The 23,131-nt window shown below is 36.2% G+C and overlaps 2 protein-coding genes across 6 annotated transcripts in view; one reads left to right on the top strand and one right to left on the bottom strand.

Moving 5' to 3' along the window:
• Nucleotides 1–15,625, bottom strand: part of yki (yorkie) — a 30,801-nt gene extending 15,176 nt beyond the window's left edge. The window contains exon 1 of one of the 3 annotated variants that reach the window (XM_053757750.2): nucleotides 14,995–15,625. In XM_053757750.2, coding sequence (XP_053613725.1) covers nucleotides 14,995–15,467 — 473 coding nt within the window. In that variant the 5' untranslated portion in view covers nucleotides 15,468–15,625. The remainder of the gene's footprint in view (nucleotides 1–14,994) is intronic. The other 2 variants (XM_053757742.1, XM_053757732.2) reach the window with 2 other exon arrangements.
• A 2,261-nt stretch (nucleotides 15,626–17,886) lies between these two features.
• On the top strand, nucleotides 17,887–23,033 carry LOC128679051 (zinc finger protein 32-like). Of its 3 annotated transcripts, none has more exons than XM_053761011.2 (6): nucleotides 17,887–18,017; nucleotides 18,155–18,564; nucleotides 19,059–19,687; nucleotides 20,567–20,762; nucleotides 21,363–21,641; nucleotides 22,352–23,033. In XM_053761011.2, the coding sequence occupies exons 2-6, from the start codon at nucleotides 18,421–18,423 to the stop codon at nucleotides 22,508–22,510; spliced, it is 1,407 nt and encodes a 468-aa protein (XP_053616986.1). In that variant the 5' UTR covers nucleotides 17,887–18,017; nucleotides 18,155–18,420; the 3' UTR covers nucleotides 22,511–23,033. The 3 variants fall into 3 exon arrangements, with proteins under 3 accessions (XP_053616986.1, XP_053617004.1, XP_053617013.1); XM_053761029.1 differs by having other exon boundaries at nucleotides 18,010–18,061; XM_053761038.2 differs by lacking the exon at nucleotides 17,887–18,017 and having other exon boundaries at nucleotides 18,152–18,564; nucleotides 19,138–19,687.
• Nucleotides 23,034–23,131: the final 98 nt, after the last annotated feature.

Raw genomic sequence — 23,131 nt, 5'->3', positions numbered from 1 at the left:
TATCTGCTATTTCGACACGCTAAGAAGAAGGTAAATAGAAAGCTGATTTGCAATTTGTACATTGTATATGGATTGACAAAACGAAAGAATAAGACAAAGTGAATAATATTGAAACAAACTTGTTTAAAGAAATTATAAAATGTACCTACTTACGTGCTATCCGTATAAATATACACACGCAGATTTCTTTTGTGATATGGACTACCTAGTCTTAGACATACTTAAGTCACACTATGACTATGACGTAGTGTCATGCTTAATAGATACATGGTGTGCGCGTACCAAAGACGCACGCACAGCGGCGACGAACGGTGGCAGTGAACGCGCGCAGAGACCAGTCGGCCTTGCGACTCGGTGGCCTGCCTCTCGCTGCCAGAGGTTAACAACGTGGTTTTTTATCTAACTTTAGAAAGTTTATAAGATAACACTAGATAGCTTCGTTGTATCTCACACGACTCGCTTCTCAGATCCAGGATGTTTGACAAAAAACTTTTCAACAACTACGACTAAGATATAAAACGGTTGGTAAGAAGTAAAGATAGGTCAGTAGAAATATATATCGTTGTGACTACACAATATGTTACGGCATCGATAGGTAAACAAGGTTATGAATTAAAAGGTGGAAATGAAATTATCGACATTACATCAAGGATGGCGTGCCGTAATGACCTGAGTTTTCAGACGCGTTGACTCAGGGGCCGCTCAGAGCAGCATCCGGGTCGCAACATTGCTCCGCCTTATCTCAGTTTCGTTCAAAACTGCCGAATGTTTCCCAGAACAAAGATTCTGACTATTTATCTAACCGGTTTAGAGGTAAATTGACCTCTACGATACTAGCTTATACCAAAATAAATAAATTAATTTATCAATTCATTCTAATCGGCACACAAGTTGTGAAACGGGAAACTAGCTGATCAGGTTATTGGTCTAACACGATTAGATTTTGAAGCAAATTTATACTATATTTACCTGTACCACACTGACATTTCAATCTTAGCTGTGTAGGTAGGTACTCTAATGTGACTTGGCAAACGAGATAAATTTGGAAACTGTAATTAAGTTATTTCTAAGAGTCGTAAAATATTTCCCAAAAGTGCTCATAAAAGTCACTTTTAGAATCGTGTAAAGGGAATCTCTGTAGCAAACTGCGTCAATCATTTCATTTCTGAGGTAAAGGCTTATTCCAGAATAGATTTATACTTTTTGTTGCTGTGATGGTGATGATTCAAGATTCCACAACCTAATTAAAATGCCATTTTTAACAATATATTAATGTAAAGTAGGTATCTACATTAAGGGTGTTATTAATGATTCTTCCACCATGTATTAGTTGCATGTATGCTTAATTAGTTAAGTACCTTATTATAAGTAAGGTACATAAGTGTGTATAAATGTTCAGTTCAAAAATTTACAGTAGCATTTGGAACCAGAGCAATGTTCAGGTGCATTTTTATAAATTCAATAGTTTTTGTAATTTTTGGTATTTGAATAAAAGAGGCAAGTACATTAAGTATGATTGCGTGCACTGCTACATATCGCCACGTAATTTCAAAATAGTGCTGAGGAATTCAAAAGGCAATACAAAGCCCTAAAAGTACAAGCAACTCCAGTCATAAACTTCCACCCACTGCGTCAAATCATGCACTCTACTAATACGTCTCGAATTGTATTGTGCAGTTATTAACCGGTACTGACTCACTAGAAGTCATGTGGTTGAGAGTTGTGTCCTAAAATTAGACGTTAATCAGAAAAAGGCTGAACACGGAGCATGTGTCCGGCGCCAACGGAAGACGCTCTGGCACGAATTATTCATTGTGCATTACGCGCCAGCCATTCATGTACTCGTAGCAGCTAGCAGGTCGCGGATAGAACGCCCATTCACAGCGGAGTCATACAGGAAGCTCTAATGGACGCAAGCGCCTGCTGCTCCGGAACTGGAAGTTGCCAGGAACTGAACAGTTAACGCTGGACATGGACACCCTTTCACTTCTACTCTGCTAATGTGTGTTAATAATGACACTAACAATGTCACAGGCGGTACATACCTGATTCGTGTTTAGAATACACTAATCTTTTGTCAGAGTCATCACTCGCGTTAATTTCGTGCGTACGCTAATAACTTATTATTGTCAATATCTCTGGTTCTAAACAACGTATAGCAATGAAATCTATACCAGATTTTAAGTCAGACTATGCCCTATATCAACATGTAATCGATAGACTGAGTAGATTGATATCGTGATTGTGGTAGATTGTATTTGAAAGAATTGATATTATTTTAATACAGTTTTTATTTTTTAATAATAAAATTAATTTTACTAACATAGGCGATACGAGATGGAGCGCAACGCGCCGAAGCGAGGCTAGTGTCCTGCACCGCCGCGACCGCGGACTTTGGCCCTGCGTGTTTGTATGCACGTCCCGTTTCCTCCCACGAGCCAGACCAGAGCGTCTCGCATTCGCCTTCGACTCCTCCCGCTATCCCGTACCACCATCATTACCCCTGCACCGATTCGTTGTGGTGCACTTTTTACTGTCACCAAGATTGATGCACCACAGAACTTCTTACTAATAAATCCTTATAAGTACAAATTTACAACAAAAAAAATGTGAATTCGTCTAACCATTAACATCAAAATTGTAGTATGGATACATCATGATTGTCTTGGCTGTGACTTGAGCCCCATAAATAAGTATTCTACTAAAGTTTTTAATCGGTGTTACATTACGTTAAGTTCATGATAAATTTAGGGCGATAATACAAAATGATCTGGCCTGAGGCTTGAAACTCGAATATCTGGTAACTGACCTCCAAATTTATATAAAGATGCCAGGTATACGCTTGATACCTGAATAAAAATACGCCTAAAAGATGTCAGTCTTTCATTAATTTTAACATGACTAGGCAAAACCTAAAGGCTTCAGGAGGAACAAAGGCATTTCGCAAAGCGAATGAGCTAACTAAACTTGCATGACTGGTTTGAGCTACACCTTTCTAATATTACTTACCTAGGTACTGCGTTTTGAGGACACTGTACAGAAAATGGATTCACAAAAAGTCAACCCAAGTACTCTATTCGAGTATAATCGTAATATGAAATAGATTGTGAAATGATGAATGCTAGACCAAGCAGCGTGCAGCACCTCCGCCTTGGCGATGCAAAATGTCAGATTTGATTTGCATAATATTCGTCCCAAATACCATTGTTTAATCATTCAAGGTACTTAGTAGGTACGTTGTTATTGAAAATATTTGACAATCCTTTCCTTCGTGACGATTCGCCTCACGAACGTAAATATCATGAGTTAATATCTAAAATTGTATTATTTACAATGATAAACGATGTACTTATCAAGAAATATCTACTTGTATGGTCAGATTAAAAAGATCGAAAAAACTTATGAAAGCATAGCAGTCAATTTAGATTCAAAAGTTTTTGTGATCCTATTAATCGAAGGGACGGATCGGGAAGCGTAGGAACAGACCGATGACCGCGGTGCTATCGGCAATCTCAGATCACGGAATGATCGACGCTGGTTCCGAGAAACGCGGCGAGCTGCAAAGGCCGGGGCGGAGCTGAGAGAAAAAATAATCCCTTTGTAACTAACAACTCAGGTGTACAGAAATAAAATAAAAAGAGCTAAACACGAACTGCCAGTGTGCATGGAGGCGCCGACGCTATCGATATAAATGAGATGTTTTTATACCTGCCTGGATGAATGGTTCTAGTAGGGTTTTTCCTTAACAACTAGTATCCAACGTAATTCGTTTAAAATTGGACGATTACTTTTAGAATGAGCAGGTTATATTTATATTATAAGTATATTTCAGAAATTAATTTTGGTTAATTGTTACATAAAACTGTTATAATAATGATGATATTAGGTACCTAATGTCCTATGTATATTCAAGTTGAAACAGACTTGATATTAAAATATAAAATCTCCCCTATGATATCGATCGTTACTTCATCTAGAGTATCCTTGTATTAGAGACTTATTAGCACCTCTAAGAAATTGCTTGCCCCAAGCCGCAATCCTACGACAAAGAGTGAGAGCTTCGAAACAACATCAATCTATGAAAAGGAGAACATTGAGTTGTCAAATGTGATCGAAAGACTAAAAATAGGAAATCAAGTATGCAATAGGTAGATATAATCGACTGGCACATTTTACGTAATCATAATTAAACGTCTAATCAAAATGGAGCACTAAATTAACATATTGATTAGCCATAGGGAGTTCTGCATGACTAAGAACATAATTAGAGTATGAACACTCAGAAATTAATGTTTTCTACTCAAACCAAGCAGAAATTCTGACTAGGATTATAGAACAACCATAGGGACTAGTGCAGTCCGTCTATCATATTTTCTTAGGAACAGACGCTATTATAATTCATTTGATTTCTAGCGCAGACCCTTTTGAAGTGACATGAAAATGTAATTTACTATGCATGCGAATGTTACTATTAACTAGACTTATTATGGTGTCGGCCATATCAATTGCCATTCCTGAAGTGTAACAGCTTCGTTTAAATCATTATACTTATTTTAACACGAAGATGTTGAAATTTTAGTTCTATACTATAACTTTACCGACGCAAAGACGGTCTTTCGACATTTTCAGAAATGGACCCCAAATAGAATAATAGAGAGCTTATATTAATATAATTCTGATATTCTGTTTATAGTCAAGTTTCAAGCTATATCTAACAGGCTCAGTTGGCGTCGTGATGCCGGTTTTGCTAAGCCGAAATAACCGCGCGTACCGTGTTCAATGGACGCGGGGCGTGGGCGCGGAGGCAGGCGTCGCGGCGCTCGCGCCAAAATTAGACGTAAACACGACCCACGAGAAGGGCTGCCAGATTCCGCTGGACTCACCTAAATTTCCAAAGTATCTGTTGCAAACAAAAAATATAGTAGAATACAAGTTTTAACACGGGCTGGAAGATTAGTTCTGACAAGTTTAAAGGAAAAACCACAAGATTAGAAATCTGTTATAAGGCGGTAGATAGGAAATGTTGTCTTGAATTTAATATATTGTAATTTGCTTGTCAAGAAATTAAGTGTCTCGCATCATTTCTTCAACATTTCATCAATCTTCATCTATTTACTGGGCCAAAATTCAACACAATGAAAAGGATCAATCAATGGGTCAATCAATAACATAATCATCGGATTACGGAAATCCAAATAAATTGTCAGCTTTAGACAGTATTGGATCTTCAAAATTTCAAATTGTTAATGTTTGTCAACCCTAACCTCGAGGCGCCGCCGCTGCCAGCGCTTTACTTTGCCACGTTTTGCTGCACCGTCCGTGTATGTAAGTAATCAGTTTATTTTTTAGTAAAGGTTCCAGGTACCATGTTAATCCCGTCCAAAACAATTTAATACAAAATTTAGATTCAGCTTTTCTGCCACCAGTATTTGATTAGGTACAGTCAGAATTTATAGAGAGTACCTAACCTAGTTGATGAAATTAAGTGACATCTTTTTCTTCAACCATTGTCTACTCTCTTGTGAATGTAGCGGTCTCCACATAGACTAGACATTCTACTGTTTGCGGTCTAGACTATAGTAATCCTCAACCAAACCTTTCTCATTAAGTATGACTTAACGTTACTAAACTTTGAAGAGGGCCATAAAAATATTTTTCAGAAGAAAGTCGGATTTTTCGATCCAATGAACAACGAATTTGATCTTCGCTGTGTCATACTCGTATTAATTGTCATTATAATTAATGTAAATATTTGTAAGTTCTTATATCTCTTTTTACGCAACTGAGGGAACTAAAATTTATAACTTGCTTACAACATAACACACACTACACTCTATTTGCTTGAAAGTCTTGTCATCCCTCATTGCTTGCGTTAATTTTTATGACATTAGAGACCAATCAATATAGTCGTGATTCCAAAGAAAGGTCATTCAGTGAATTATTAGAATAAGCCTTCTATATTCTAAGGAATCATGTATGGTAAATAGAATTAAAACTGATAAAAATGGTTTAGAACAAAATTTATCTCAGACACAGGCACATATTAAAATTTACGTTTTGCCTAATAACGTTCATTAAATGACGTATGCAAATACTTTAATACCCGTTGCTCACCCAAAGAGGTAAAAAAATAAAACATTCATACGAATAATGAACAAATGCTAGTAAATTCATGAGTAACTTATCAGTATTCATTAAAGGCGTATGCGCACAGTAGCTACGTCGACTGGTGCCTTGCTGTGACATCGCATGAGTAATGTAAATGATAGAACCACAACAATCAGCTCACAATGGAGAATTGAACACATTGACTCCAATCATATCTCAACTTTCGTCCTTTGCGCCCTTTGGAATATTTCCAAATGCTTTGTCATACTTTCTCTTAGATTTTGTTTCTACGACGACTTTATGATTCAGCATATGATAACTAAAATATATTTTAGAAATCATATAAAATCAGTGTTATATATTCCTAGTAGGATTTTGGTTCACCATTACAATACCGAGGTATGATAATGCCTTTTTGCGGTTAAAAAAAACTAAGAGTAAGTACAATACAAAAACACACTTTGGTTAAGTTCATAATAAGTCAGTCTCTTTCTCTTTTTACATACCTATCAGTTTATGTACGTCAGATATACTTACTTAGTTTTCCTGCAAAAAAACACAAGATAGTTAAATGTCCAGGGGACACAAAAATCTTCATGGTATAGATTCAAAGCCACAGCTCGAGACGACACCCGAACATAAGGTTGGTTCTACCTAAGACGCTTGTCAATGTACACACTTGACCCCTTTTGATCCTAATTAAGCATGGCGATACTCTGGTGATGTGGACACAGTATTATTAAACTTACTGCATTTCAGTATTCAACTCTAAAAGGAATTTTATTTTGTATTTATAATAGCATTTTACATAATCAGTGATTATGCACCAATTTCGAATGTTTCTGAAATAATTTACTAAAATAACACAAGTGTATTTAACCCAGGGTGGCATTCGGTGTGGTCTGAGAACGACTGAAAGGCCCCGTCTCACTCTTTATCGCAACAAGCGGCTTTGTTCATCATAGCAAGTAATATTGGAGTACATTAATAACGATGACACAAGCCGATGAGAGCCATCTGTGTCTATAAGGCCTGATAAAACAGCGCACCTTGAACAAAAGTTTGCCCTGCACGATGCCGCCGGGACCAAGTAACTAGAAATTGTTACTTGGATGATACATTATGCATCCGAAACTAAACACAATAAATTAGATGCATTTGTTACCCGTACGAGCACTCAAAGGAATTCAAAGTATCTCAAGTGTTTCTTGCATTGGAATTACTGCTGATGAAATACAAACGTGGTTAAGGGCCAAACCAAAGTACGAGAATGTTTGCTTAATGTGATATGGGTGCCTGGGTGTACCTGTAAAAAAATGTAATATTGGTACACATAAGATATTTTACGTAATTGGCAAAACACTTTTCAAATTATACTTATTTAAAGTTACCATTTACTCTTCTTGAGGTAATCAACCAAGGGTAATATTTACACAGAATTTTAATTATCTAAGTACATTTTTATGTTTCGAATATACTAAATAAAAGCTTGCCGAACTTTACTTCACCATTTAAGTAATCGAAAGCTTTTTCTACGCTTCGAATAGATTTATATTGTCAATGGCTCACTAATAATCAGTCCGTACTCCGTATCATTATTAATTTAGGAATTACCACCATTATTATTCGTTTGTACTATTTGTTTATTTATAACTAATAAGTATATTGTGTCTTTATTGCAAATGCTCCAAGATAATAACATGATACATTTACTATACTACCAGGTATACTATGGTTAAATTTGGAATAAAGGTAAATCTGGGACATGGAATCTATATTATGATTTGCAAATCAGGCCATTTATCCTTCACTTTTTGAATATTTGCTACTTTTGTGTAGTCTCCTAGCGAGTGTTTTACGTCGTTTATTTAATTTTCATTTATTTCATTTTTAGGGTTCCGTAGTACTACAGATAAGGAACCCTTATAGTTTGGCCATGTCCGTATGTCCATCCGCGATTTAGCACAAGAACTATTTGTACTAGACTAGAAATATGTAATTTAGTATGGGTAGGTAGGTATATATGTAAGAGTGATTAATTAAAAATTATTAATAATTGTGGACTATCATTAATAATTGCAGAAAGTCGTGATAAATGTGAGAAATTAGTCACATTGTTCGGTGATGATGAATAATTTAACCTTAGTACCGATAAATGTAATAAATGGAGCTCTATTGGTTCCCCTAATTTAATACTTTAATAGTTTGAAGCTCCGCTCGCTTCGCTTGCTCCGCTTTGTGTGGTCACAATACTAGCCTAATCGACACAGTTAGGTTTGTTATCTATATAATATGCTTTTTTTTTATTGCCCCCGTGCAACCCTTGCTGTTCGACTTGAATTTTTAACCTGTTGTACTAAAACCTTGGGTCTTACTTTGTTTATTAATTTTGCCAAACTGTGTAGCGAATTATAAATAATAACTAATAAAAGTAATTAATTTCAATTGATGGCTGGTATGGGCATGAAGAGATGAAAATTACGTCACTTAAAGGGCATTAAAGATCTAGGGTGAAAGTACGTAAAGGGTTCCAGGAATAGAGGAAGACCTAAGAAGAAATGGATGGAGTGTGTCAAGGATAGTATGAATAGGAAAGGAGTATCAATGGATATGACAAATGACAGAACAAAATGAGTGGGACAAGGTCAAGAAGAAGAATTACAATTGATTATTAACATTTACCAAATTACGTGGTTATTATTAATAATATTGTAAAATTATTAATAATTTTCAATTAATCAAACTTACTGTAACATATACATAAATCACGCCGATAAAGTAGTCAAATAAAATTTTGAAAAAATCAAATTTTCAGGGCACCTCTCCTACACGTGAAGTGGGTATGTTCTTTTAATGTGGGGTGTTGTCGGATAGGTCTTTCAAAAATATTACAGGTGTGGAAAGACCGTTTTTGAATTTAGTAAACCGTTCGTAAATTATTAAGCTTTTTCGTTAAAATCAATTGTAAATGTGTGTTCTAACTAAACTATAAGTTATCAAAGTTTCAATTAAACTTATATTTACAATGTTTGATTGTTGTAGTAAACTACGGAACTCTACACGGTGCAAGGCCTGATACGCACTTAGCCGTCATTTCATATGCTGCAACTCACAAACTACAACTACATCTGATTTGACCAGATCCATCAGGGTTACTTTGTGTCAAGAATTTATACTTCACTACTTCTTCACTTCACCTCTAATTCAAATGTGATTTAGGTATTTAATTTTTAAATTACAATCGTACTTATACTATGACGTAAGTATAATTCTATGTTTTGAATTATGTATTATGATACTGAAGAGCTCCTGCTAAGTTTCTGATCGGCTCCGATAAAGACGTTGTCTAGAGCCAACATCCAGTAATCAGAGCGTGGAAACTGAGTGAGTACCTTGTTGCAATCTCTCGCTGAATAATCAACTTTATGACACACTCATAGGATACATAATGGTCAACCGCTACTTTCGACACAACACTTTACGCTATCATACACATAAGGATGTAGATGTCACATGACGATTGAAAGGTTTACTTATTTCTAGGAATAATGATATTCAACTAGACTAAAATTTTTATCTTAATCACGTAAAGTAGTAGGTAGTAAGGTAAGCAATTTTTGTAAGGGATGCGATAATTGTATTTAATGAAACGACCGATGGTTAACAAATGTCGACATAACAAAAACAATTAATCAATTGTTTGTAATGTGCTAAATTAGATATCATTAAGTAAACACCTGTTAGAGAATCGGTTTCATTGTACTTTAATAACTGCTATTTTAAGCACACGTCAAGTCAAGAGAAAGTATATTAACGGCACATCATTACTTTGTTCTAAAACTAAAATTGTATTCTCAGAGTGCCGTTAGGTAGAGCTACCTGTCGCCCGCCACCGCGGTGCAGACTTCTCGGAAGGCGATAGTGAGCCGTATTTTAATGTTATCGCTGTGAACACTCTTCGATAAGTCCACTTGCGTGTCACTAGTCGACTCTAACATGCCCTTCCAAGAAAGCAATGTGATGATTTAGCTAATTACTTCGCTATTCATCACAATCCGCTTAATTATTTTTCCGAATATTGATGACATGAGTAGGTACCACATATTTAGAAAGAGAGAAAGAAATCATATATTCGGCAAACACATAAAATCCAAACATACAAAAGAGCAACGAATATAGATCGAATACAATATGTAAGCCGAAATGGCGCCCAGCTCAGCATGGTGACATGGTACCGAGCCAGTGCGCTGATTTTCAGCTGGAACCAAGTACAAAAGTAGGTAAGGTGGCAAAATAAACAAGTTAATATGTACGGAAACAGAAACAAACAACAGCAAACATTATGATTAAACATATACTGACTTAGGAAAAAGGAATAAAGATAAATTACATGGAAGCTATAGAAATTTACATCTTTGAAAGATTCATTCAAAAACTGTTTATTTATGAATATTGAATTCTCGTTCTGAGTTGCTCGAGCCTCTTTAAGTAACTGATACTGTCTTGTACCCGAGTAGGTACATAATCAGGTTTTCAATGCGATGTTGTTTGTCTGTAACGAACGATATATGAACGGCCTTGCCAAAGACGTCCAAAGGCTATGCCTTTCGCATGTTGCGTCAGTTTTATGTTATCAAAATATTAGTTAGTAAATAGATTTAAAAGGTAGTATGAATGTTTATAATAGACCAAATTATACTTCAGTTCATAATAAAGAAGTCGTAGAAGAACGCCCACAATATTCCGAAACTGTCAAGCGGTAATAGTCACGGAGAATATTAGGATTAAAAGTTAGGTAACCCTGATGATTCTACCTGTCTAAATAAAACAGGGTTGAATGAACTGTGCTATATTTTTCGTACGCCGCTTATTCCTTTGTATGCAGCGCGAGAAGTTTCTCTGATTAAGGATTCAAAGAGCGACTCTTAAAAGGAAATATTGTCCGAAGCCCAATCACTCGGTTCATTGTATGAACAAAGCATGACATACAGACGAGATATGTGTACAGTAAAAGGGTATACTTTACAAAGCTTTACGCAAAGAGACTATCTATACACAAGATAAATACATAACATGAACTTGTTTACTTCAAGTTAATAAGTGCATAATTCTTCCTATTCAACTTTTTGTTTCCGACAGTTTTTTCCTTAAATGATGATGATGATGAGATGAGATGATGCGTTATTTGCTTGTCTTTATTTTCTTCATTTACATAGAATTTGTTAATTGTTCCCGGTTACATTTTTTTCCTCGGAAGCATGTGGTGGTCAACGCAGTTTTGTCTACTACCAATGGATACGAAAGTGCCTTTCCGTCACGATCAGTCACTAACCCTCAAAAGAAGAGCTACGCAGTTTCGTCCCCTACCAATGGATACGAAACTGCGGGACCTTCAGTCACGATCAGTCACCAATCCTCAAAAGTAAAGCTAGAAGCCCAAATAGACAAAATTTATTTAGTACTGTAGTTATATATAGTAAGTTTTTATTGTGTCACACAACAAGAGATCATTGTTAAAAGTAAGAACTTAGGTCAAAAGTCAGTCGAAAGGTGTGTCGACTTGAAGCCGCTGGAGCTGATAGCGCCGCATTGGGCGTCCGCCAAGGCAATTTGCATCGCTACCCGTTTCGGAACACCGCCAAGTCTAGCCGAACAAAACCACTGAGAATTACCCTCTATTCCAATAATAATTAAAGCAAACATTTCGCAGTCGAGACGCACGCCGCCGTACGTTATGGAGCTTATAAAGCATCGGCTACAGCTTGCAATTAAGAAACGACTCGGACGCGACGCCGTCTATTTAGGACGCGGAAGAGATGCAACGCTTGCAATGGCCCATCGCCGCCTGGTCCTCCGGCCGCCGTCTCGAGAGCCAGCCAACCCAGTCGCCGTCTAAATTAATGCCTTTGATATTCGAAATATCAATATTTTAAGGGAGCTTGAACAACGGGTCTTCCGCGTTGGCAATCCTGACGTGCGCTAACGAACCGAGTTAAGCGGAATATATAATAAATCGTCGGTAGTATTAATCTATTGCCAGCAACATTGTAATTATGTCACCTTCTTAAACAAATTACGAGTCATCGAAAGGTAGTCCAGTCCATTACCACATTATTAAAATTGCAAAGTTGTACCCATTTGAACACGTTTTATTTATTAAATAGGTTTATAGTGTCTTATCATTTTTGTTTGAAACGTATTGTACATCACCTCTGTTTATTTACGAGGTGGCAAAACCTTTGATGTTGCGTTGGCTGCCGTCCACGCACGGTGCGCGGGACACCGACTTCGAAGTGTGACTCAAAGATATCCATCAGCCAACCTTTACTATCAAAATTTTCAAAAGAAAATGCTAAAGGTACTTATTATTTCTTCCCCGCATATTTTTTTCCAAACCAATTTCCAATTTTCTTTTTTCATTTGTTACTTAATTTAAAATACTGTACACCCCATTGGTATGTACTCGTAGTAGGAAGGTGAACAAAGAAATAGGCTTATCAAACAAAGCTAGCTTAGTAAGTACTTATCAAATGTAGCTCAGTAAACAAATAGACAACAATTTTGGATCTCAGGAGAAAACCAAAATTTTTAGACCTAACTACATTACAAATATCTATTAGATGTTACTTATAAAAAATCGTGGAAATATGCTAGTAAGGGAAATTCCGACACTCTACGAAGAGAAAGATATAGAGGAAGAATAACGAAATTCGAAAATTAATACTATAATTAGCAACCAATGTACAAATGGCGACAATAATGGAATCGGCGCCAGACATGCCATTATCGAATATCAATATAATTATTCCGTCCATGCACTCGAGCTCGATGCGAACTGCTTCCAGCGTCAGACCAGACCATATTTGTTTCATAGAAATAAATCTAAATCTCCTATAACAAAATCTAATCTCGTAATTTTGTAATCTGCTGTGTGTGTAGAGTGGTGCATGACAGTTGTTTGTAGCTTTTTTTAAACACTTTAATTCTGTTTGCTTCCGCACCCACCTATCTTTTCAGTAGGTAAGTAGTATATCTGCAATCAATCAAGTCTGTTTTGCAGAATAAATTTGAGTAAGTACAAAATATGTAATACCTACTTATGTCCTTTTTCACTTTCGTATATTCCGATTTTATCACTTTCTAAGAAATTTGTCTTCATTTCATAGGTAAGTGGTCTTCTACACACTTTGCAACAGTAAAAATTGCAAATTGCGAGTAGTTAGTGACAGATTGAAATTAGAACATCTATTTAGGTGCTAGTGACAGTACTTTATCATATATTTTCGTATGTTTTTTTATATCCTTTAATTTAATTGCTAAAAGAGGTACATTACAGGAAAGAAACGCCGCACTATTTCGTAATTGATAACAGTGCTTATTTTAAAGCTAAAAATATTAAATGCAACATAGTATACAAATACAGGATCTGAGTGAGTAGTATAATATACCCACCACAGTGAAGTGAGTCATATATTTCTCCGTGTTATCATGCGTTATCATTATGCACTGACGGCAGGTATAATGTGATCCCGATAAGATAGCGATAGTGTATCGTGACGACAGTGTTTCGGCATGATAAGTAAAAAAATCTCATTCTATATGTATAGACTATAAGTTCTGTTACGGCTCAATATCGAATTGTGGCTACACTTTACAGGTTTAGCCGTCTTGGCTTAGGTGTAGCCAATCTCAGTTTGTTACCCTTTGGTATAGCCTGCTTATCTTCAGCTAGACCTAAGTGAAGCTTGTCATGGATATTTACAACTTGGTGTTATCTTCGGATAGACTAAGGTGTAGCCTCATCACCCAGTCTAGACCTAGGCGCAGGCGCAGATAGTTTATTATTTTGTATATTTAAGATTAGGCTAAATCGTGTGCATCGGTTTTTTTAGACCTGACTTGAATGCTAGTCCCTGGAAATATGAGTTCGATGCATGCGATCTTCGACCTTATGCCCGGTAAACTTCGGAGCCCGGCACACCACACCTAGGTCTAGTGCCACCTTCTTCAAGCCACTTCGGGGTTAAGCCTTATAGTAGGTACATATAGGTATGATTATCTCGGCGTAATAAGTCATGTAAGGTTTTTGTATACCTATTACATGTAGAACTATTTGAGTTAGCTATCAAATATACCTATCAAAATAAATGTGACATTATTGTTTAATCCTATTTATTATCTAAATACCTAATATATTTTTGCATTTGTGTTCATTGCATGAGTTAGTGTTTACTCTTAGAAACCCTATAGCTGCTGTGGTAATAATTTACTAACGTATACTGGTCAACAAAATCAGGACGTACTAGTTACTAATATAATACCTAATACGTAAGATGCTACCTACTTCAAAACTTGTTGGTAACCTATAGTTGTATAGGAAATCTTTCTGTAAACATTATAGTCTGTCAATATGGTAAAACCGCATGCATGCTGACATAATTATACCTACACAGACATTAGCAAATCAAGCTACACAAAATCATTAAAAACCGTCGTTATTGCCAGCACATACCTAGTCCCTGCTTTGTTCCTACATAGGTACATACAGTTGACAGTACATAGAGCTGTACTGTGGTACCTACGTAGTTGTAAAATATTTATTTTTAACTAGACGGGTATAGGTATTATAATACGTGAAATGCTGAAACAAGGGTTTTTAGTTGTGTATAAGTACCAAAGTACCTACAGGTATAAACCTCCTTCAATTCTGCTTCACTGTTGACTATGCTAACTTGCGCTAGTTTAATTAACATGGTGTTAAACAAAGGTCTAGAGATAGGCACCTGTTCAATATATAGCAAAACTAAAATTAAAGTTGAAATTCGTCATGTCCATAGGTAGTAAATAAACACAGATAAAAGTAATTAAAGCTATGATTTAACTTACTTGAGATAATAAATCTGGCCTTCGGGTGTACGCGCTTGTTCCCATCCAGGAGGCAAAGGCCCAAGATCGTCTGGAATATGTGATACAACATCATACGATCTTTGTTTTGAATGTTGATGATGCAGCGGTGCCTGTTGATTTTGCTGACCCGCTGCATACGTTTGTTGCAAACTGGCTGGTGATGAATGTGCTCGAGAGTGTGACACTGGTGCGGCGCCAGTCGCGGACGACGATCCGAACGCCGAGTCCGCCGAGTTTTCTCGCGAGTGAGACACAGATGGCGACTTGGAACCGGTCGACGGCGGGTTAAAGAACGACTTTGGAAGCTGTCGCATACGGAGAGGCACCTGCAGCGGCCGTTTTGAGTCCGGCTTGAGCACTGTGTCAAACAATGACTGTAGAACCGAGTCCGAATCCTGGTCCACGCGGAGGACCAGGTTCGATTTCTGTTCAGCGTCCGAGTTGAGAGCCATTGTTGTGTCGGTACGAAGAAATCTCGAAACCGACCTGGCCCACCGCTGTGACACAACACTAGCACGCGACGGGTTGGCGCGGCGCCACCCGACGTCCTTGCAATTTAGCGCTCGTTGCGCGACTGTGACTGACGGCACTGACGCATGCCCCGCCCGCACCGCGCAATACTCCCTGCCCACGCGCACCCGCCGCACCACCCGCACACCACAGACGGCAGACCGGTCTTCGAGAACGATGCCCCTCACCTCCCCCCTTGGCTTACCTACTACTATCTCCTTGAGTTGCCGTAAAGGTAGAACGCGTAAGAAAGCATAATCTAGCTGGGGCTGAAGCTTATAATATTGGAACGTACATTTTGTTTAATTTCTTTGCACTAAGTATAGTTTAGGTACGTACTAACACTTTGTGTTATTAGTATATACCTACCTACCTAGTCTGCGACTTACCTACTAACCAGATTGACAGAAAAAATAAGGGTGAAAAACGTTACAAAATCAACTTGCACCTTGGGTGGGATTGGGATAGGTATGACATGGTCCTTTGGTCCCTAACATTTTTAAATTGAACTTATAAAAAATATACTGGATACATTTGGTATTCCATCGAATGTCGTTCATCACATCACGTTCTACAGAGAATATTTACATACAGAAAGTTCCTAAAAAAATAACATAATAGGCTGTAGAAAGTAACTATTTATCTATCTATATTTTAATATATTCTTTATTTGAATTTACATTTTATCTATAAAATTAAAACTACCTAAATTAAACTTATAGGTACTTAACTACTAACAACTTACAAATAAAATAGGTAGTTCCTATTAAATAGTACCTACTACAAATCCATCTACCTATACGATAGACATGGTACAAAAACTTTAATGTAATGGAATTTTATTTGCTAAGAAATAAATGCAAACAATATTAGTTACAAAAACATGGAAAAATCCCTTTTTTCTACAGTGTCTTTCAGTTCAGTGGTTTCTGTTTACAAGCGTGTTTTCAGATGTTCATGCGTTCATATTCGTTTTGATTAATGAATAGGATAGAACTAATAGAAGTAGATACGTATGAGCTACACAATTTTGCTTTTTCAGAGTAATGTCGAAAATCTACTTTTATTCGCGTATAGTACCAACTAATCGCCTGAGATTGGATTGGGTAGGTATGGTTTAGCGAGAAAGCGAATTATAGGCAAGGCAGCATTGCATTTCTGTTAGACTGAATAAAATCAAATATCCTTAAATAAATCAATGCCTAGGATACATTCATATATATATATATATACTCAAACCTCTGAACCCATCGCATAGCTAGGATTACTGCTGGCTAGCTAGGTTTGAACTTCGAGTTCTCGGATTCGGTTTTCATATTGTCCTGCATTGTATATTTTCATATTCGACAATATATATAAAACTTTTTATTCACTTACGAAGTTGTGGACAAAAGCTAGTAAGATATATACCACAAATATAAGAACATTACATTGTTCTTGTATCTGTGTTATAGGTACCTAGGTATTATTGTCGAATGTGAGCTGTAAGCTCTACACAATACAAGCCTCAGATTCATGAGCTTAACCACGGTGAGGCTAATCAAACAAAAAATTATCTAAGTACCTATATACTAACTATAATAGATATACTTAATAAGTAAGAAAGTTTATAATCAAGAGTCGTCAGTAGACAAAAAAAATGCGATTAAAAACAAAAGCTGAAGTTAGAGACATTTTTGGATGAATGGATGTGACTATAAGAAAGTGTTTAGTATATTCAATTCGAATTATACATACAGATATTATGAATTATACACCTATAGGGTGTGGGAGTAAACATTTTGTATGAAAAAAATAACTGGGGTAAGACCGCGGGTATAATCAGCTAGTTACATAATTATCTTAGACGCCCATGCTCAAGCTGTAGCCGCAACAGGACTCGACTCACATAAATAAGACTATGAGAGTAATCTTCCTAGTTCGGATGGGCCACGAGCCACGAACGCGTGCCCAACTGCGGTAGCCGTTTTTTGATTTATTTATTCTGCGATGTGTTATGCAAGAGACTGAAGAGATGTCGATGTTATCAAACCGGAGTGTAGTACTAGGAGAAGATTTAAACATCGTACCATGGCAACAGGTGTACCCTATACAGAAGCATTTAAAGTTCTTAGGAGTGCCTGCTTCAGTCATGTTGACTAGGATAGTTTCATTGTCCTGCTTCAATGTAATGTTCTTTTATCTGTGTTATCCTGTAGTACCTTGCATTAAAGCGTTGTATTATTACCCACATTAAACCACTACTTGCATTAAATCTTTGAATTTCTGCAAAAGTAGGTAAACGTAAACGTTCAAATAGCAGAATGGACAACTTTCTATGCAAAAAAAAGACACAAAATATTGGGACGCTGTCATGTTACTGTCGATGTCACCGTTTTTCAGCAGTCATGTCAAAATGACCAAAAAACAAGATTTCTGTGGGGGCGCTACTAGACTTTGAAAAATACATTAATATTAGCTTTTAGATTTTAATTCAATTTTTTGCCACGTAGGTAGGTAATAATTTTGTGCAAAAATGCAATGATAAATAATTATAGTAAGAAAGCGAGCAAAGCAATATAAAGATTTACGTTTAATTACACAAACATGTACAGACCTATATCCTTATACTTTTTATTTTTGTTTGTAGCTGACTTCAGTTCCAGAGTATATTGGTGCTCGTGCAAGTGTCTCCATTCAATAATCTAAGGAAAGGAGACATCCTCGAGTTTGCGCATTTGTTTCTAAGATGAGATCGTACTTTCGAAAAATATCAATAATGAAGTATACAATACTCAACAACGCTATCTTGCCACGCGCATGCGTTGTCGTTCACCGGGTAGACAAAATGGAAAAATCATTACAGTATACTTTCGAACTGTGTTAGATATAGCCCTAGTTTAACATTTATTCGGAATGGGTGAAGAGGAGATTAAAAAAAGCTTTGAAAGATGTTGTCGCCTTTGTGCAGAAGAACAGGAAGTCACTTTAATGATTTTTGGTGAAGAAGCTAAGGCTATGCTTCTCCATAGCAAGCTAAATAAATATCTAATGATTGAGGTAAAAATATTCCTTCCTTTCATACACATACCTATACATAATGTTTCTATCTCTCTTTAGCTAGGGTCTGAGACAGTAAAGTGGCATGAAGACAACTTTGAAGTACCAAATAATTCAATTCTGAAAATCATTGATTTCTATTTTTCTTTTTTAATGAAAATAACAGACAAATTATTTTAATCTAGACCTATTTATTAAAGCCATTCGAGTTGATGAGTTGTATGTTCTTTTCAGCAATAAATACATTTCTTATTGAATTTGATATCTGATCAAAACAAATGTAGCCCACTAATATCATAGACATAAACAGCTTCATAATGGCTAAAAGTTAGTGAGAAATAGTGTTAATTGTTACCTATCATTTTACAATAACTTGTAGTATTGTTAATGTTCATTAAAATTACCATTCATATTTGGATGTGTTACTGGAAAATCGTTAACAAAGTACCTTCATTAATATTTTAGTAATAAAAATTGTGAATAATCATTTTCAGGTTGACCAAGATGACAAACTCCCCAAAAATATTTGTATCTCATGTTGCTCTACACTACAGACTGTTTGTAACTTTATAGATTCCGCTAGAAGTGCACAAGAAGTTCTTTTAAACCGCTGCTCCATGGTGGAACAATTTGTTGCTGAACAAAAATTAACTGTGAAGTCTGAACCAAAATCTGACAATGGAGATAATTGTGATGATGAAAATAAATTTACTGAAATGGAAATAAGTGTAGATCCTATGATGGTTTTACAAAACTCTGAAAGAATAATGTCACCAGATGATTTATTAGATAATGATTCAAATTCATCTAGTGAACCAAACCATACTTATATAACCCAAGATGTTACACATATGCACAGTGTGGACCAAGAAACTGTTACTATTAAACTTATAAGAAAAGATGTTACACCAGATCAAATATTGAAGCCATTTCCCTGTTTGTCATGTGATAGGAGCTTTTTAACTGAAATTGCATTAAAAAACCATTCTTGGATTCATTGCAATGGAGATGACAAATGTTTCAGATGTAATTCATGTGAGGCAGGTTTTGATTATAAAAGTGATTTGATTGCACACATAAAAGAGCATAAATTAAGTGGTCTGTGCACAATATGTGGACGATGGTAAGTTTTTTGTAAAGATTTCTATATCAGCCATATTTAAGTTATTTTCCCATGAAAACCAAGCCATGATGTTCATATATAATTAAAAACATATGTCTAAATACATTGGCTTGATTTCCATGTAAAAACAATTTTCTTATGGCAGGAGGTAACAAGCTTAAAGCTAGTGTATATAAATTATATATTAGGATATATATATATATATTAGGACAAATCACACAGATTGAGCTAGCCCCAAAGTAAGTTCGAGACTTGTGTTATGGGATACTAACTCAATGATACTATATTTTACATAGATACATAAACATCCAAGACCCAGGCCAATCAGAAAAATATCATTTTCCATCATGACCCGACCGGGGATTGAACCCGGGACCTCTCGGTTCAGTGGCAAGAGCTTTACCACTGCGCCACCGAGGACGTCAAATTAAAAGAGTGGTTTAATAGTTAAGATAAAAGCCTATTCTTGCCACATGAGTTTGTATGCCAATCAAACTCATTTATAGTAGTTTTCATCTACCACCACTTGTTTCCAGTGAAGGCAAATATCATGAGGAAACTGCACACTGGCTGATTATTATCTTGTGTGTGAAATGGAGAAGGCAATGGTAACCCGCTCCATTAATATTACTAAGAAAGTGGTTGTGTGTGTTTCTTTCCACGTAATCACCACGACCCTCAGCAATGAGTAATACGACTATGAAGAACATATAAATACCAGATTTTTTAGAACATTACATAATATAAAACAAAGTCCTCTCCTGCATCTGTCTGTTCGCGATAAACTCAAAAACTAGTGCACGAATTTTCATGCGGTTTTCACCGTTCGTTCTTTATACTATGCAGTGATATACATATTCTCAAAATGAATCCAATCAGTTTCAGGTCAGAAAAGAATTTAATTGCCCATATGGCAGCACATGAAATTGATGGAAAATCATACAACTGCAACATCTGCAAACGCTCTTACAACACTTTGAGCAATCTTAAAACTCATAGTGTAACACATAGTACAGAGAGGCCTTATCAATGTCATTTGTGTAAGAAAAGTTTCAAGAGGAATCAAGATTTAAAGGTAAGGGAAGTGGGAACACGCGCATCACGTTCGTGAGAGGTGAGGAACAGCGTGGCGGGAGCATGCGCGGGGCAACCATTGTCACCCCCCGTTTTGTATTGCGGCCGGCTGGTGAGCGTCCTCCTCACGCTTTTCATGCTCTATCTACTCAACTAATCTTCTTGAAATTTTGCATACATGTAGTTTGAAATGTGGAGAATGACATATAATGACCTTTCATTCCGGAAAATTAAAGCGGGCTAAGCCGCCGGCAAAAGCTTGTTTACTATAAGGCATAAATATTTTGAAAAAACTATGGTCCCTCGATGACCGCAAGGTGGAATTTTGAAGTGTACGACAATACAAAGCATATCTTCACTTTTCTGAGAGTAGGAATATCATTTTATGTTTTTTTAGGTTTTAGCGATTGACATCGAAATACCGTTTCTAAAATCTTTATAGCTATATTTTGCGCTTCTAGATCTACCACTTCACGATAAACTTATTACCTACTAGAGTTTGCGCCACGGAAGTCACATCTAGTTTATGGCAAAGGGAGTGACGAGGCAACACAACTAGTGCACTAATTACTTGTAACTACTATGTTTTGTTTTCTTACAGTTCCACATCAACCTGCATAGTGGGGAAAAGCCATACAAATGTCCATTTTGTGAAAAAAGCTTTGCCAGTTCAGGCAACTGTTATTCTCACAGGAATCGTATGCATCCTGGCAGACGTGTAGATTCAAAGATGCGACGATACGGTGCTGTGTCACGAGAAAACCTACCACTTTCATACAAACCGATTGCACCTAAGCCTCAAATTAATTCTGTCAAAGGAATTGTCAAGTATCAGTGCACTATATGTGATCACAGTTTCATGAAAAGGGATAACTTTACAGTAAGTTGCGCTTGTCTAACTACAATGATCTACAGTGTAATGATATTTTCATGTAAGATCGCCTCTTTAACACATCCTCACAGAACAGACAGATAGACCGACGCGGCAGTGGATTTTGTTTTATAATAAACAAAGTTCACTGCCGCGTCGGTCTATCTGTCTGGTCGCAATAAAATTAAACTAAGTACTACATAGATTTTTAACAATAGATAGTCTGAGGAAGATTTCAGTGTATACCTTATTATGTTTTTAACTAAGTGAAGCCGAGAAAGAAAGAAAGAAAACATTTATTTGCCAAAAACATGAGTACAAATATGTTTTACCGAATATAGGTATGCAAATATAAATAAATAAAGAGGAGCATGCTATCCACTACAAATAACAAAAAAAGAATTATAATGTATACTAGCACTAAATTCTATCAGAGTCTATCATTAAAGAAATCATTTAAAGTATAATAACATTTATCAGTTAATAAAGACTTGAGGTGCTTTTTAAATAGATTTAAATTTAAGCTTTTATATTGATTTGGAATTTTGTTGTAAACGAGCCCGCCGGTGATCAATAAAACATATCCCAGTTTAATATTATGAGAAATAAAATTGTCTTCACACTAATTGTTGAAAGAGCAAACGCGAGATATCTTCTAACGACTATCTACGCAGTTTTTCCTTGAATTTGAAAAAATAATTACATATCCTTCTTTCCAGTACCATATGTATCAACATACAGGAGAGAAACCATTCCAGTGTACATTGTGCCCAGAAAAATTTGTTACACGAAGAGGATTGCTCATACACCACAATAAAGAACATCCTGGAAAAGACAGACCACTGGCCTTGATATCTAAAAATATATTGTTAAAATAGTCGCCTGTTGCAAATTGGCTTGATACCTAATGTAACTCCAATTAGATAAAAAAATCAATGTGCTTTACAATAATGATAGTTACCTGGGAGTAAAAATATAATGGAAAAAATAATTCATATAAAACACGAAAATTGATTAATGTTATATATTAGTTCTCATTAAGTCCATAAAGCTATAGGTAAAACTGGATCCGGTACTCACAACAAGTTATGATCTAAAGCACATCTCTACATGCATTGCTATCTCTGTCATCTGTAGCTCGATCTCCTTTTTGCGCGGTAAAATGTTTAACTATGTGATGCTGCAAGTTACACACTACGATCGGAGTATATATCGAAGAGATAGCAATATATTATGTATCTTACATAAAAAAGTTCTGGAGAGTGCTGTAAAAAAGAATTTTTGACGTTTGGAAATATCTGTTTTGATTTTGACTCTAGGGCAACTACCATATTCCGTATTTTACAACCGCAATGTATTTCTGAGAGCAAAGTATATTATGCGTGAGTGATTGTTACATTTGATTGTTGTTTTATTGTAATTTGAAGAAACACCCTGTATTTTTATAAATTAATCGTCGTCGTCTATACATTCGTCGCATAGATGGTAATTAAAGAAAG

This window comes from Plodia interpunctella, chromosome 2, assembly GCF_027563975.2.
Source record: "Plodia interpunctella isolate USDA-ARS_2022_Savannah chromosome 2, ilPloInte3.2, whole genome shotgun sequence".
NCBI classification, from domain to species: Eukaryota; Metazoa; Arthropoda; class Insecta; order Lepidoptera; family Pyralidae; genus Plodia; species Plodia interpunctella.
The sequence above is the reverse complement of the archived record's forward strand: the minus strand, read 5'-3'. Positions and strand labels throughout refer to the sequence as shown.